This window comes from Lineus longissimus, chromosome 5 (assembly GCF_910592395.1).
Source record: "Lineus longissimus chromosome 5, tnLinLong1.2, whole genome shotgun sequence".
In the NCBI taxonomy this organism is placed as follows: domain Eukaryota; kingdom Metazoa; phylum Nemertea; class Pilidiophora; order Heteronemertea; family Lineidae; genus Lineus; species Lineus longissimus.
The window spans coordinates 23,865,683-23,881,333 of record NC_088312.1 but is presented as its reverse complement, the minus strand read 5'-3'; the positions used below and the strand labels follow the sequence as shown (position 1 = coordinate 23,881,333).

General features: G+C 42.9%; 3 protein-coding genes across 6 annotated transcripts; 1 reads left to right on the top strand and 2 right to left on the bottom strand.

The window, feature by feature from the left end:
- Nucleotides 1-10: 10 nt before the first annotated feature.
- On the bottom strand, nt 11-3,955 carry LOC135487640 (putative ankyrin repeat protein RF_0381). Of its 3 annotated transcripts, none has more exons than XM_064771660.1 (2): nt 3,816-3,955; nt 11-2,371 (listed from the first exon to the last, which is right to left on the bottom strand). In XM_064771660.1, exon 2 carries the CDS (start codon nt 2,282-2,284, stop codon nt 1,241-1,243), a length of 1,044 nt encoding a protein of 347 aa, XP_064627730.1. In that variant the 5' UTR covers nt 2,285-2,371; nt 3,816-3,955; the 3' UTR covers nt 11-1,240. The 3 variants fall into 3 exon arrangements, with proteins under 3 accessions (XP_064627730.1, XP_064627731.1, XP_064627733.1); XM_064771661.1 differs by lacking the exon at nt 3,816-3,955 and adding an exon at nt 2,761-2,833; XM_064771663.1 differs by lacking the exon at nt 3,816-3,955 and adding an exon at nt 2,644-2,745.
- Nucleotides 3,956-4,025: 70 nt separating this feature from the next.
- Nucleotides 4,026-12,676, top strand: LOC135487641 (8-oxo-dGDP phosphatase NUDT18-like). Of its 2 annotated transcripts, none has more exons than XM_064771665.1 (8): nt 4,026-4,153; nt 4,738-4,994; nt 5,234-5,397; nt 8,673-8,793; nt 8,975-9,074; nt 9,578-9,718; nt 11,719-11,830; nt 12,190-12,676. In XM_064771665.1, the coding sequence occupies exons 2-8, from the start codon at nt 4,853-4,855 to the stop codon at nt 12,448-12,450; spliced, it is 1,041 nt and encodes a 346-aa protein (XP_064627735.1). In that variant the 5' UTR covers nt 4,026-4,153; nt 4,738-4,852; the 3' UTR covers nt 12,451-12,676. The 2 variants fall into 2 exon arrangements, with proteins under 2 accessions (XP_064627735.1, XP_064627734.1); XM_064771664.1 differs by having other exon boundaries at nt 4,026-4,207.
- LOC135487637 (poly [ADP-ribose] polymerase tankyrase-2-like) lies at nt 5,647-7,955 on the bottom strand. The gene is made up of 2 exons (XM_064771654.1): nt 7,751-7,955; nt 5,647-7,381 (listed from the first exon to the last, which is right to left on the bottom strand). Exons 1-2 carry the CDS (start codon nt 7,802-7,804, stop codon nt 6,200-6,202), a joined length of 1,236 nt encoding a protein of 411 aa, XP_064627724.1. The 5' UTR covers nt 7,805-7,955; the 3' UTR covers nt 5,647-6,199.
- Nucleotides 12,677-15,651: the final 2,975 nt, after the last annotated feature.

Below are 15,651 nucleotides of genomic sequence, written 5' to 3'. Positions count from 1 at the left end.
CTGTTCCGATTCTCTTCAGAGGGATTTGGTTTACATGAACATGTGCATGTCTTGTATGTTGTTCTTTGGTTGTAGTACACCATTGCTTGTCTTCGGAATGTTCAAGAACTTGTCAGGCAGATGATTATTCAACAATCTTATCATTCAAAAGCACTGGTGACTTGGTGAGAGAGCAGAGCTAACCCGAACCCTCATCAAATGAATTGAGAGCTACAAAACACCGAGTCACCAGGCATCAACTCAATCCCACCCTGAAGCCAACAAAACAGACTAAAATATTTTAGGTCAGTGAGCAGTTTGTTTATTTTTCTTTGCAATTACCATAACACAAGGTACAAATACACACAAGACCACTAAAAGCAGGCCTCACGCTGAGCTAATAGTGTTGTATCACAGAAATGCCTAAGTACGTATGTAGGTTGGACCAAGTGCAGTGGTCACCTCTACCATTCTCAACACGGGGACAAGAAACATCACATTTAGAGAGCCTTGATGCAGAAATGGACGACTGCCCTTTCCTGGCTCCACCTGCTGATAGGCAGGTCACCTGCCTATCAGTTCCATGGTTACAAGACATCTCAAATGGTTAGATTGTCAAAACACGCAGTACATTTTGGAAGAGCACATTTGACAACAAAGCTACAGATTCCTGGGTAAACGATGGTGAATGTGGAGTGCACGATGATGAACCTAAAACAGAGGTCGAGTATTGCATTCTGCAATATGCACACTTCAACTTAGGCCATACTGCAGAGGTTAGCCATTCAGTGGTGGACCATTCAGTAGTTACCAGGGGATGCAATGAGATCACACAACATCACATAAAGATGCCAATAATCTCTCGCAACAGGGATAGTAACTTGGGATTGATGTACATGTGCATGCACATCACTATGTAAATACATTGTCAATGTGTTAGGTTGAGGTGTGTCTGTTACACATAGGCCTTTTGTACAGGTGCCACTCAACTGGCACAGCAAATGCATTGTTATATGGTATATCCTTGTTTGAGCAATCACATTGAGAACAAAACACAGGACTTCATCAGACCATGGAATCATGTCCTACATGTACTGATAGGAATAGTTTTAATGGCACCCTAGCACTTATACTGACAGTCTTCAGTCCTAATGAATTAGCTTTACACTGACTGACACTCATTTTTAAAGTGTGTATAAATTGTAGGTCCAGCAATGAACACACGCAGACAAACTTCACAACTTTTTCAAAATCCCTCTTTTCAAATATGATCTAAATGGACATAATGCTTCAACACATTTGGAAGGGGCAGCTGATTTGTTCTACATCTCACACCAAGTCCAACACCATTCGATGCAACTCTTAACACGTCTCGAATTTTCAAACAAGTCTGTAACTTGAGACTTTGAGGTGTTTTATGACAAGTCTTTAGCCATGCATGGAGATCTGGGTATTCCTGGAGAATCCTTGGGGTACTGGGTCCGTCTGCTAGAACTGCATTCGTCACTTGAGCACCTGCTTCAACTAGAGCTTCAATGATCTTGGGATCTCTGGCACGTTTCAGTGTCGTATAGATGGGTGTAACTGAGCCATGATCATTATAAGCTCGATGATTTGGGTCGGCACCATAACTTATGAGTGACTTGAGTGTCATGTAATCACTGGCAAAAAACAGAGGACTGCCTCCCTGGCACTGCTCCAGATCAACAACGGCCTTCTTTCTCAAAAGAAGAGTCACAATATCTGGCTTTGCATGGATTACAGCTATATGCAGTGGAGACAACCCATACAAGTCCTGTGCATTAATATCACATTTTTTCATGCGTGCAATACTGGTGATAATCTCAATGTTTTCAGTGTCGATCGCGTGAGATAGAGCACACATCTTATCTCTGCACTCCAAGTTCACATTTGCACCTGCCTCGGTCAGAATCTCAACGATCTCAACACTCTCTGTACAAATAGAATAAAACAAACAAGTCTGTGTCAAATCCTCCACACATTTATCAAGTCGATATGATGTCGAGTTTGGGGTAATGATCTTCTTGACGCCATAGTTCACGTCACATCCATGCTTGATGAGCAACTTCACCACATCTGCATTCTTCTCAGATGTGGCGACCTGGAGGAGCGTTTTACCAAGTGCATCAGCATTCTTCTCACTTGTAAAGACATGATTGGGGCTCAGTCCTGCCTTGAAGAAGCCCTCCAGTTTGGGTATATCTGGTTTCTTTACAGCCTGGTACAAATCGTCAGCAAGGAAATTATCCATGCCGCTCAGAGATTCTTGTAGAGGGAAACTCATACCATAGCTTGAAATCGGTGATTACGTTAATGGCATCATCATGTGACATCTGTGAAGACCTATCCGAACCCTCTCAATCGATTCAATCTGAAATGAGGAACAAATTGTTACAAAATGACTTCTCCAATAACGGGTAACTAAAATCCATTTCATCCAAAGTCAATTACATTATTTAATGTAAACATGCTATCTCCAACTGTCATAGACAACGAGTCAAATGACAAATCTGGCTTTCTGCCAAGGCCCAAGTCAAGTACCAGGCTGCATCCAGGGTCCAGGCCTCAGCCGTCCGGCTCAGTCATAAAAAATTATGATTTCATTTATTAACGGCATGGGCCGTGGCATGGCAAATGTCTCACCTCTCTCGCCACAACCTCCTTAATAAAGGGATACGATACCCAGGACACCCTTGTAGCTATTATGGCCCTATGCCATCCGATCATAAAGTTACATACATAAGGCCTACTAACACTTACAGTACAAGGTGCATTTGTACACGGTTTTTGACTCCGTTGTCAGTATGAGTTGAGCATGTTGACATCGACATTGGGTGATTTCAAAGTTGGTTTTGGTTTTAGAGTTGGGTGTTGGTGTCAGTTTTATTCTTAATTTCTACCCCTAAAAACCTATGTCTGGATAAGATCAATTCGAGGTTTTAGTTTAACACCAACACCTGGTTTTATCTAAACACCTAAAACCTGGGCTGAAACTAAGAAGAGGTTTTATTCTGCAGGTAAAACTAACACCAAGATGGACAGAGATAAAACCTTGGAAAAACCAAACACGCATGTGTTTCGGGTGTTTCCCTATTGAAACCGATTCCGATCTATATAAATTTGGTCTTCTTCTTTCACGTCCATCATCATTCCTATCAGCGTTCAAAATACCAGCAACTACTTCTTGAAATGGTACGAACAACATGATTTTTTTTTCTGAACACCAACACCAACTTTGAAATCCACTCGGTGTTAATGCCCAAGGTGTTAGTTTTATTGGTAATACAAAATGCACTACAAATCTTCCAAATATAACACCGAGCTGGGATTACGATCAGACCTTGGTGTTCCAATTGGTTTCAGTGTGAAACTAAAACCTAATTTGAAATAGGATAATGCTAAAACTGAGTGTCAAAACTAACACCAGAACTGATTTCATTTCTGGTGTTGTGGAGAGTTTTAGTTTTAGTCCCGGTGTTAGTTTTTGACACTAAAACCATCCCTTAGTTTTAAGCTTAAACCGGACATAATGCTAAAACCAACAAACACCGACTTTGAAAAAGGATGAAACTAAAACCCACTTCATTTCAATGCTGGTTTAATCAAGGGTTTTAGTGTTCCATTTAGTTTTAAAACTAAATCTAAAAACTGACTTTGAAATCACCCATTGTAATGTTGAGTCAGTGAGTGACATGGCCATTTTTTAACAGCTCTAAGAACCATCTTTGAATTAAGATACTGAACCAATCAGATGATCTGCATATTCTATATGACAAATATTTATGGAGAACTTTAAAGGTATTCAAGAAAATTACCAAAACATCTCAAAAAAGCACTTTTTAGACGGAAGGTCACAAGAGATAATGGTTTGTTGTCAAATCGTGGTACTTCTGCAAGTAGCATCTCATGAGAATTTGATAACGAATTTTCGTTGAAATAATCGAATTCTGCAATAGAAGACAATACTATTTTCATGTAACAAACAGTGTAAACAACCGTAGACATATCGTTGATACTTTTCTATATTTTTAAATGTTCATTGTGCCCCATAACATGAATTAGGCTCAGAAATACGAGCCAATTCGGCTAAAATTTACAATCCCCGATCGGAAATGACGTAGTTTGATCGCATTCAACTATGCAGTTTGATGAAGTATGCACGTTGTCACTTTCTTGTAACTTTTGATTGAATGGCACTCATACTATGGTAGGATGTAGATGCATGAATGGTTTTTCTGAGGCAGATACACTGCACTGATGTATAAAACGGGGGTGGATCCAGGGTTATTAGATAGAAAGGGGGCCAGGGGAGGGGGTTACTGAGTTGGGGCAGAGCATGAACACCGTCCTTAGAGCACCGTTTTTTCAGCAACTCTCTCACTAGAAAAACCTTTTTTTCAAGTCGGCAGAAGGGGGGGGGCCAGGGTCAGGTTGCCCCCCCCCCCCCCCCCCCCCCCACTGAAATCTGCCCCTCGCTAACCTGAGCATGAGATCAGCATGCAGCGGCAAAGTTCATAAATAAGTCCATTTTTAGCTCAGCTGCTCTGCGTGATTGATCTGATCATTATAACTTCCATAGTTCTGCCAGTCAGGATCACATGAGTTGATCACATGACATGCATGATGTGTCATCTTGCCGGCCCCCTTGGTGGCTTGGTGGAGCATGCATGGTACATCTCAACAGTTGCACCTCATTGACAGCGATACCAACCATACTAATCTGATCTGTTTTTTCAGAAAACATTTTAAAAGGGCATCTGATGAACTCGTGGCATTCTGAGATGAAAATTTGATTGAACCAATCAGAAAATTGACTCGAACAACAAAGGATGTCATGAAATAGAACGTGACCATGGCATCAAATACCCTCTCAGAACACTCATCAGACACTGTGGGAGATTTTACTGCCGTTGAGGCTGATCTTGGCTCTCTCCTGGCTGGAAGAATTCCACTGAAAACAGCTCATTGTCTGGTGGATGTCACATCTCAAAGTCGTAAGTCGAATAGAACATCAATTCTCTGTATACTATTACTAGCTCTGACTTAACAAGATAACTACTTTTGATTTGGGGAGATGAGTATGCTCTGTGGACCCGAAGCATTTGTATTTGGCTCGGCCATGTCCATGGATACAGATACGGATATGGATACGGTACCCCTTCTTCGGATTGTGAGTGTAAAATATGCTTGTGTACAATGTCCAATTCCCATTGTCCAATTCCCATTTTTCTAGAAGATGAGTTCCATCCTATCACCAAGCATTCTGTGTGTTACATCGTGGCAGGGATCGTCATCAATGATGCTGGGGATGTCCTCTTCATGCAGGAGGCCAAGGAATCGTGTCGGGGGAAGTGGTACCTACCTGCCGGCAGGATGGAACCCGATGAAACTATTATCGTAAGTGGGAATTTAGTGAAGTTAGTAGCATGACATACGCGCAGTGTTACTATATGGTGGGCACAACAAATAACATTTAAAACTCTATGTACTTATTTGGAAGAGTGTTCAGATGCACCTTTACTGAGGCATCCAATAAGTAATCCACTACACGGGAACTGGCCCACTTCATCTTCAAGTGTACTCGTCAAAATCTCAAGGAAGCAAGCAGACCCTGGAGTGATTGGAATGAAGCACTCAGATTAGATATTGAACAAATAAAGAGACATTTTATTCCTGAAAAAATTAAAATTCAGAGGTGACTGTATTTTTCAAAATGGGTCTTCTTCAACGACAAGTCCTGACAATGAAGGGATCCATCAAGAAATGTCCTCAAACATTCTACAAAATGTTGTCTACACTTATTGATGATTTTAACCGTATGTCAGTTTTTGCAGTGACAGTCTTCTCATTACTTTATTGTTCTGTCTTTGGGCAGCACCATATATATTAACTTCCTAACTGTACACAAGCACCAGTTTGCAGGAATAATCATGCTTCCAGGATCCATTCTGGCTTATTTCAGTTGATATACAATGACTAATGAAATCTGTCTTCCGGGACCAGCAGCAGCCTGTCACACTCAAAGAACAAAATCAACATGAAACATGCTAAGCCAGGAATGTTCCTCAGGACTTTCGTGCGATTCATGTGACACCTTCTGTAAGGTGGACCCATAGTGCCTGTATAAAGCCTGATTATGCCTCTGCTCTGGTAGCAACAGCACTGTCTTGTCCGTTTGAACCAAGGTTTGTTCTTATCATTATGACTTGATAAGATATTCACGCAGGTTCAGTGGCAATTCCAGTTCTTCTGTGAAGACATTCAGCATCAGCGGTGGGTGTAGGACCTGCCGGACTCTAGTTCCACACAATTCCTTCAGGCTACGACAGTTTCGCTGTCTGGACTTTAACCAAGCGACGATGACGCGTTTCTCGATCGATTCTCTTATCTCCATGATGAATCTCCTTACAAACACTTCTCGTGGCTTCCCCAGGGCTAAGTCAATGGCTTTCAAGACCTTTTTGAATTCCTGCAGACATGCTTTATTGGGTGAATCAGAATCTTGATGTTGTAGATAAGCATCCAGTAGAAACCCGTACAGATCCTCCTCTCCATTAGCAGGATTGGCGTAGATTTTCAAGTTGCTGCCAGCCTGGACCATGTTGTAGAAATTCCTGAAGTGTTTTTGCAATGTTTCTGTCACATTTTCGCTGAGAATTTTACAGTTTAGGATATGTTCAATTTCAGCTAGTGTACGATCCAATGGCGTCTGCCCAAACATGTTGTGAGCATTGACGTCTGCTCCATGTTGAAGTAAACAATGAAGAATTTCTGGTGCCGTTGGTAGGATGCGTTTGTTGTAGTGCTGATAAGACAACCAGGGTCGTGGACACGCCGTGATATGCAAGGGTGTTTCTTTAGCTTGGTTGGCCGCATGCAAGTTGGCGCCATGCAACAATAACTTTTGAACAATTTCAAAATGTTGTGCTCGGCATGCTTCAATAAGTACTGTGTTTTGTTCATAGGGGGCACTCATGCATTCTAATTGTGCCTGGTTCATCCTCTGACTGTTAAAAGGCCATTTGACAAACTCGTAATCAATTCTTTGGTCAACGTTTGCCTTCCAGGTAAGGAGTAAATCAAAGATTTCCATGTTGCCGCTCCGAGCTGCAAGCACAAGAGGTGGGACGCCAAAGTTGTCTTCGCCATCCACAGCAGCACCATGCTCCAACAATAATCTCACAATGTTCTTATTGCCCAGTTTACAAGCATTCATGAGGGGGGATGGTTTACATAAGTTCTTGCTCGTGCTGTTTGCTAGGACACCATTCTCGAGCAGAACACGTGTGATCTCTGTTAGACCAAGTCTGATGGCATCGTTGATGATCCATGAGAAGCCGGGGTCTCGCAGATCAGGGCAGTTGGTCATTACCTCAGACACCTGCAAGAGAGAAAATGGTTGCATTGGTTGTTGTTGACATTCAGTTACATGTATTGCTGTTTAGTGCTGAATGAACAGTGTGAATGAATGTGTGGAGTACATGTACTTCATTTGTTTGCGAAAGTGAAAGTCTTTTGTTTGCAAGTTCCCCAACTGTAAACCGGCTTTTTATTGGGTTTTAAAATTGGCAGAGTCATCCCTTACAGAATTTATGTTTGTCAAGTCTAGTAATGACTGATTGTGTCTGAACACAAAATGCACTGGTATTAGAACTGTAAAATCAAACATTTTCACTTCAGTTTTGTAGTAGTACAGCATTTGACCTGTGTGATCTGTCAGATGGACAGCTCTTGTGAGCCCAAGCCCTACCTTGCCTATATCATTGCTCCTGACAGCTCTTTCAAGTTCTTCAAACGCATCCATGTTCCTTTGAAGACAGAGTTTGTCCACCAGATGCCCAGATCAGTGCAATGAATGATTGCCAGTGGATCAGTTTAACATGCCATCCCTTGTCAAGGCTGACCTGGTGACCTATGGTGTCACACAACCAGCTGATACCAGGTCAACAACTGAGTTCATACTTGTGACATAATGTCACTGTAAGCACATAATCAAATATCCTAACTAAGCTTTGGTTTAAGATAACAACTTATTCAACATTCTCATGTCCTTTGTGGTGACCCTTCATTCTTTGCTCCAAATTTCAACCCAAATGAATTTGATTAGTTCTTACCTGAAGTGACTACAGCAAGGTCAAGTGGACGAACTGAATTTTAAGGCCAATTTAAAACTTTGTTATGAAGTTGAACTTTTGTTTAAACAATGTGTTGGTGATTGTGTCACTTAATCGGTTATTATATTATATCATATGAGATGATTTTATAATGTTACTAAACACAGACAACGCTTGTGACTAAATGTACGGTAATAGTGGTCTCTATCAGATGTGTCCAGATGTGGACATAGTAAGCTTTCTCAAAGAAAAGTTTCACCAGACTCATTACGGCTGGCCACATGGCTGTCTTCAACTTGAGTTCCAGTATAAGCTTGAATGTCTCTGAAGCAGAGGCATGAAGCCAGACAGGGTTACCCAGATGCATAGACATCTAGTTTCCATGTAGTTGGCCAATGCAGAGGCTTAAGCCAATGAATTGTTAAGCCGATGGTGAAAATTTCATGAGTCTTGATCTGATAGTAGAAAGTCTTTTGCACTGTGCTTTCATATTAAGGACCTTTTAGTTCGAGGCCCACAATGACATATGATAGCACCTGGTGTTCTTTCTGCTTGCAGGAAGGTGCAAAGAGGGAAGTTCTCGAGGAAACTGGACTAGAATTTGAACCCGATACATTACTCTGTGTGGAGATTGGTACCTGTACATGGTTCAGGTTCACATTTATAGGACATGTGACAGGTAAGACATGACTCTGTGTGGAGATTGGTACCTGGACATGGTTCAGATTCACATGTTGTGACAGGTAAGACTGGAGCCCAGTGGTAACACTGCCAAGCATCTGCTGAGAGTGCCAAAGGAAGCATCATGTGAATTGGTGACGGCTATAACAAATGTAAAGATGAGTGTTTCTCATTCACAGGTGGAAGGTTGAAAACATTAGCCGATAGTGATGGGGAATCTTTGCAGGCAAGATGGATGTCAAAGGTGGATTTGAGCAATTCAAAAGCATATCCTCTCCGGTAAGGTTAAAGGAAAACTACACAGGCAATTGTGCTCAACATAGATCTTATGTCGGCTAGCTCCAACATAACTTTCATATTCGAAAATTCATGTAAAAAATAACTTTTTTTCAAAAATTGATAAAAAACTGATAGATATGCATTTTGAACAAAAAAAAATTATTTCTTAATTTTTTCAGAATTTTTTTTTATTTCGGGGAAAAAAATCTTATCTCAAATTTTCATGACAAAGTCAAGAGATTGAGAAAATAATTTTTTTTTAATATTCTTTAGAAAATTTGGGGGGGGGGTAAAAAATTCGTATCTCAAGTTTTCAGGACCAACTCAAGAGATTCAGAAGAAATATTTTTGAAATCTTATATTTTCGAATTTTTGAGAGAAAAATTCCAACACAGAATCTGGGTTGCTTCATTGCAATCCAAAACTTCACATCCCCCAGACTTACCAAGTTTCAAGCCACTTGCTTGATGATCTATTATTCATCATGTTTATTCCCATCCTAGGGCACCCGATGTGATGAGACTGGTTATGCTTGCTCAGAATTATCGCTCGAGACATGCCAATGTTCGGCATCCGCCATTACTGCCAGTGATCAACGGACATCAACAGCTGCTGATGCGACTTGTTATTACAAACAAATCAGGGTAAGCTGGTAAATGTGACCAAGGATCTGATCGTCACAAACTTGAGATGTTTATCATCATGACATGCGATCATGATTGTGACGTCCAACCCTTGTTTACACATTCTGCCTGTGTGGAGGAGATTTAAAACTCGGCACATCTGTCTGGTGTTATTTCGATAACTGAGATATCAGTCGAATGTTAAACTTCATAATGATGCAACACATGGCAACTCTCTGAAGATTTCAATGGCTCAAATTAGAAAAATGTTATGTAATAAAGGTCCACCATGTGGACAAAGTGAACTACCATACTGCTAGAGCACAAAACAAGGCTGGAGCAGAGCCCCCATACTGCTAGAGCACAAAACAAGGCTGGAGCAGAGCCCCCATACTGCTAGAGCACAAAACAAGGCTGGAGCAGAGCCCCCATACTGCTAGAGCACAAAACAAGGCTGGAGCAGAGCCCCCATACTGCTAGAGCACAAAACAAGGCTGGAGCAGAGCCCTCATACTGCTAGAGCACAAAACAAGGCTGGAGCAGAGCCCTCATACTGCTAGAGCACAAAACAAGGCTGGAGCAGAGCCCCCATACTGCTAGAGCACAAAACCAGGCTGGAGCAGAGCCCCCATACTGCTAGAGCACAAAACAAGGCTGGAGCAGAGCCCCCATACTGCTAGAGCACAAAACAAGGCTGGAGCAGAGCCCTCATACTGCTAGAGCACAAAACAAGGCTGAAGCAGAGCCCCCATACTGCTAGAGCACAAAACAAGGCTGGAGCAGAGCCCCCATACTGCTAGAGCACAAAATAAGGCTGGAGCAGAGCCCCCATACTGCTAGAGCACAAAAACGATGCTGGAGCAGAGCCCCCATACTGCTAGAGCACAAAATAAGGCTGGAGCAGAGCCCATACTGCTACAGCACAAAACGATGCTGAAGCAGAGCCCCCATACTGCTAGAGCACAAAATAAGGCTGGAGCAGAGCCCCCATACTGCTAGAGCACAAAACAAGGCTGGAGCAGAGCCCCCATACTGCTAGAGCACAAAACAAGGCTGGAGCAGAGCCCTCATACTGCTAGAGCACAAAACAAGGCTGGAGCAGAGCCCTCGTACTGCTAGAGCACAAAACGATGCTGGAGCAGAGCCCTCGTACTGCTAGAGCACAAAACAAGGCTGGAGCAGAGCCCCCATACTGCTAGAGCACAAAACAAGGCTGGAGCAGAGCCCCCATACTGCTAGAGCACAAAACAAGGCTGGAGCAGAGCCCTCGTACTGCTAGAGCACAAGACGATGCTGGAGCAGAGCCCTCGTACTGCTAGAGCACAAAACGATGCTGGAGCAGAGCCCCCATACTGCTAGAGCACAAAACCAGGCTGGAGCAGAGCCCCCATACTGCTAGAGCACAAAACCAGGCTGGAGCAGAGCCCCCATACTGCTAGAGCACAAAACAAGGCTGGAGCAGAGCCCTCATACTGCTAGAGCACAAAACAAGGCTGGAGCAGAGCCCTCGTACTGCTAGAGCACAAAACAAGGCTGGAGCAGAGCCCTCATACTGCTAGAGCACAAAACAAGGCTGGAGCAGAGCCCTCGTACTGCTAGAGCACAAAACAAGGCTGGAGCAGAGCCCTCGTACTGCTAGAGCACAAAACAAGGCTGGAGCAGAGCCCCCATACTGCTAGAGCACAAAACAAGGCTGGAGCAGAGCCCTCGTACTGCTAGAGCACAAAACAAGGCTGGAGCAACACAACAAATCAACGTTGTACGGTTTAATCGAAAAATGTATGTAGTATCTGAAATGTATATACATGTAACAATATAACACAAGTGACTATAATGTACATGTAGTATCTCAAATGTACATATGATATATAACAATATACCACACAAGTGACTATATACATGTAGTATCTCAAATGTATATAACATATACATACCACAAGTGACTATATACATGTAGTATCTCAAATGTATATAACATATACATGACACAAGTGACTATAGTATCTGAAATGTATTTTCAGTGATGACGCGTTCGTGTTGATGAATACTCGAGATGTGCCTCACTTCCCCTCTATGGTGCTCAATCCATTTATTCACAGGAGTATGAAGGACTGTTTCATCGAAGTTTTAAAGGTACATGTAGCCATCCCTATAGTTCAGTACATGTTAGAGTCTGAAGCTAACGAGTCAGACTTAGGCCCAATCGAAGTGAACTGTCTGGTCCTGCCATATAACTGGGGGTATAGTACACTGGTCACAAGCGATTTGTCAGTGACAGGGTTCATGCCCATGATGTTTGAACCAGACAGTTCACTTCGATTGTTATATGCCTGTGATCTCCTGTATGTTGTGCTTTGCCAGTACAAACAACTGAAGCCTCGCTGATGTGAGAAACACAATGGATTCCACCACCCACCCTCAAGAGTCACAAATTTCACAGTTGACAGTAATATGTTGCAAGTTTTGTTATCAATCTTTCCCTCTTATTTAAGCAACCCTTTGGGACACCGACGGACAGTGACAATCTAGATGTTGTGGGTCTCTTATCAATAGAGCATCATGGGAAACCACAGGCAGTCAACGATGGTTTCGGCATAACGTTCCTGTTATCATTCCCGGACAATGGCATCTTGCCAAAGATTTGTCATAAAGCAGAGGAGACATACTCGTGGCATAAACTCGCAGAATCTGAACTGAAGAACAACCTCATGAAAAGACTTATCCCAGGCATGTGTGTACCTGCAATACTCTAAACCTTGACAAATCGTTGCAAACACAAATCATCTCATATAGAATCGGGGATGCTCAGGATCATTTGGATGCAACTGTGATCAGTAGATGAAGTTTCTAACTCAAATGTAATTGTCAAAAATAAAAAAGTGTACGTTAACGAACCTTTCTGTAAGGGCGAAAGTCCAGTTTTTGTGTGGAAATCGTTTATTATGAATGATGTTTTAATAAAATGTTATCATTATCGAACCAGACTTGATGTCTCATCTGACCAAGATGCCTCAAGGAAGTAAGATTCTGTTCACATCATCACAGACTTCATGGTCAGGGAATATGGGCAATGAAGACCAACAAGAGACAGTCACATATCTGGTGGTGTCTTCTCACGTTTATATGGGGAATATGGGCAATGAAGACCAACAAGAGACAGTCAGATATCTGGTGGTGTCTCCTCACGTTTATATGGGGAATATGGGCAATGAAGACCAACAAGAGACAGTCAGATGTCTGGTGGCGTCTCCTCACGTTTATATGGGGAATATGGGCAATGAAGACCAGCAAGAGACAGTCACATGTCTGGTGGCGTCTCCTCACGTTTATTTGGGGAATATGGGCAATGAAGACCAACAAGAGACAGTCAGATGTCTGGTGGTGTCTTCTCATGTTTATATGGGGAATATGGGCAATGAAGACCAACAAGAGACAGTCAGATGTCTGGTGGTGTCTCCTCATGTTTATATGGGGAATATGGGCAATGAAGACCAACAAGAGACAGTCACATGTCTGGTGGCGTCTCCTCATGTTTATATGGGGAATATGGGCAATGAAGACCAACAAGAGACAGTCAGATGTCTGGTGGTGTCTCCTCACGTTTATATGGGGAATATGGGCAATGAAGACCAGCAAGAGACAGTCAGATATCTGGTGGTGTCTCCTCACGTTTATATGGGGAATATGGGCAATGAAGACCAACAAGAGACAGTCACATGTCTGGTGGCGTCTCCTCACGTTTATATGGGGAATATGGGCAATGAAGACCAACAAGAGACAGTCACATGTCTGGTGGCGTCTCCTCATGTTTATATGGGGAATATGGGCAATGAAGACCAACAAGAGACAGTCAGATGTCTGGTGGTGTCTCCTCACGTTTATATGGGGAATATGGGCAATGAAGACCAACAAGAGACAGTCACATGTCTGGTGGCGTCTCCTCATGTTTATATGGGGAATATGGGCAATGAAGACCAACAAGAGACAGTCAGATGTCTGGTGGTGTCTCCTCACGTTTATATGGGGAATATGGGCAATGAAGACCAACAAGAGACAGTCAGATGTCTGGTGGTGTCTCCTCATGTTTATATGGGGAATATGGGCAATGAAGACCAACAAGAGACAGTCAGATGTCTGGTGGTGTCTCCTCATGTTTATATGGGGAATATGGGCAATGAAGACCAACAAGAGACAGTCACATGTCTGGTGGCGTCTCCTCACGTTTATATGGGGAATATGGGCAATGAAGACCAACAAGAGACAGTCACATGTCTGGTGGCGTCTCCTCACGTTTATATGGGCAATGAAGACCAGCAAGAGACAGTCACATGTCTGGTGGCGTCTCCTCACGTTTATATGGGGAATGAAGACCAGCAAGAGACGATCACGTCTGGTGGCGTCTCCTCATGTTTATATGGGGAATATGGGCAATGAAGACCAACAAGAGACAGTCACATGTCTGGTGGCGTCTCCTCATGTTTATATGGGGAATATGGGCAATGAAGACCAACAAGAGACAGTCACATGTCTGGTGGCGTCTCCTCACGTTTATATGGGCAATGAAGACCAGCAAGAGACAGTCACATGTCTGGTGGCGTCTCCTCACGTTTATATGGGGAATGAAGACCAGCAAGAGACGATCACGTCTGGTGGCGTCTCCTCACGTTCATATGGGGAATATGGGTGTTGAAGACCAAGAGATAGTCACATGTCTGGTGGTGTGCTCCTGGCCCGTTCACAAGTCCAGGTGTCTTGTCTGGGTCTGCTGGGATATCACCAGACTTGGAAATCTCATCAGGTAGAGCTTAACCCAGGTTCCCTGGCATTAAGCCCTTAACTGTCAATTTAATATGGGAGTCTTGTCAGCACCCTCTGTGAATCACTTGGGATTCAACCTCAACTGAGTGAGAGCACATACTTATCTGACGGAAGGATCAAATACCAGGGGCAGGCAGTGCCAATGTCAAATGAATCAGATAACGAAATCAATTTTGGTTCTTGTCATATTTAATTTTTTACAAGTTTTTGTACGAAGAGTTGCAGAAGAATTTTTGTCTTTGCATATACATACATCTGTAACTTTTTTTCAAGCTACAGTACAGTCATATATACTGCAGTACCTAATTAATGAAACGGCCAGGGGCCATTGTGCTCACCGTATAGATATTTGGTGCTTTGGAATTCATTCAGATTAAGAAACATTGTACATGTATAGTATATAGGTCAAACCAAAGTCGGTATGACATGTGATGTATCATTGCTTGGAGTAAGTACCATAAGAATATCATCAAAAACAAGTCCCTAATGCCGTGTTCACACTAGCGTTTTATTCCGCACTAAAGGCGTACTAAAGCCTTAATTCGGAATAAGAGGTCACCCTAGAAGCCAGTTAGTCCGGATTGAATGCGAATTAACAAGTACGGTTCTTAATCCGTGCTAGCTAGTGCGCACCAGCTTATTCCGCATTAACATTGGCAGTGTGAACAGTTTAATTCGGATCAGCGCAGTCGCTACCTGTTCACCCATGCGCAGTGGTTATTGGCCTACTTCCTTCCGTTTTATTCTGTCATGCACATGTGTTTATCACGCTGTCATTCCTGCATTTTTCCAAGTGATTTTCATTGTTGTTTTATTGTACGAAATGGCTGCCAATCTACAAAGAAGTCCTGCTTGGTCACGCGATGAGCGACTGGCCTTGTTAAGGATATGGAGAGATGAAGATATTGAGGGCCAATTGCAGGGGAATCACCGCAATTCCCATGTATACAGCCGGATCGCTGAGCTTCTGAAACTAGAAGGCTACGATCGTACGACTGACCAGTGTCGTAACAAACTAAAATCAATGAAGGGAGATTGGGTCAAGGCCCGTAACAACTTGGGTCGATCAGGTACCTCAGGACGGAACGGCTTTGGGGACGAAGAACTTGAAATTTTGGATGAAGTCCTCGGGACCC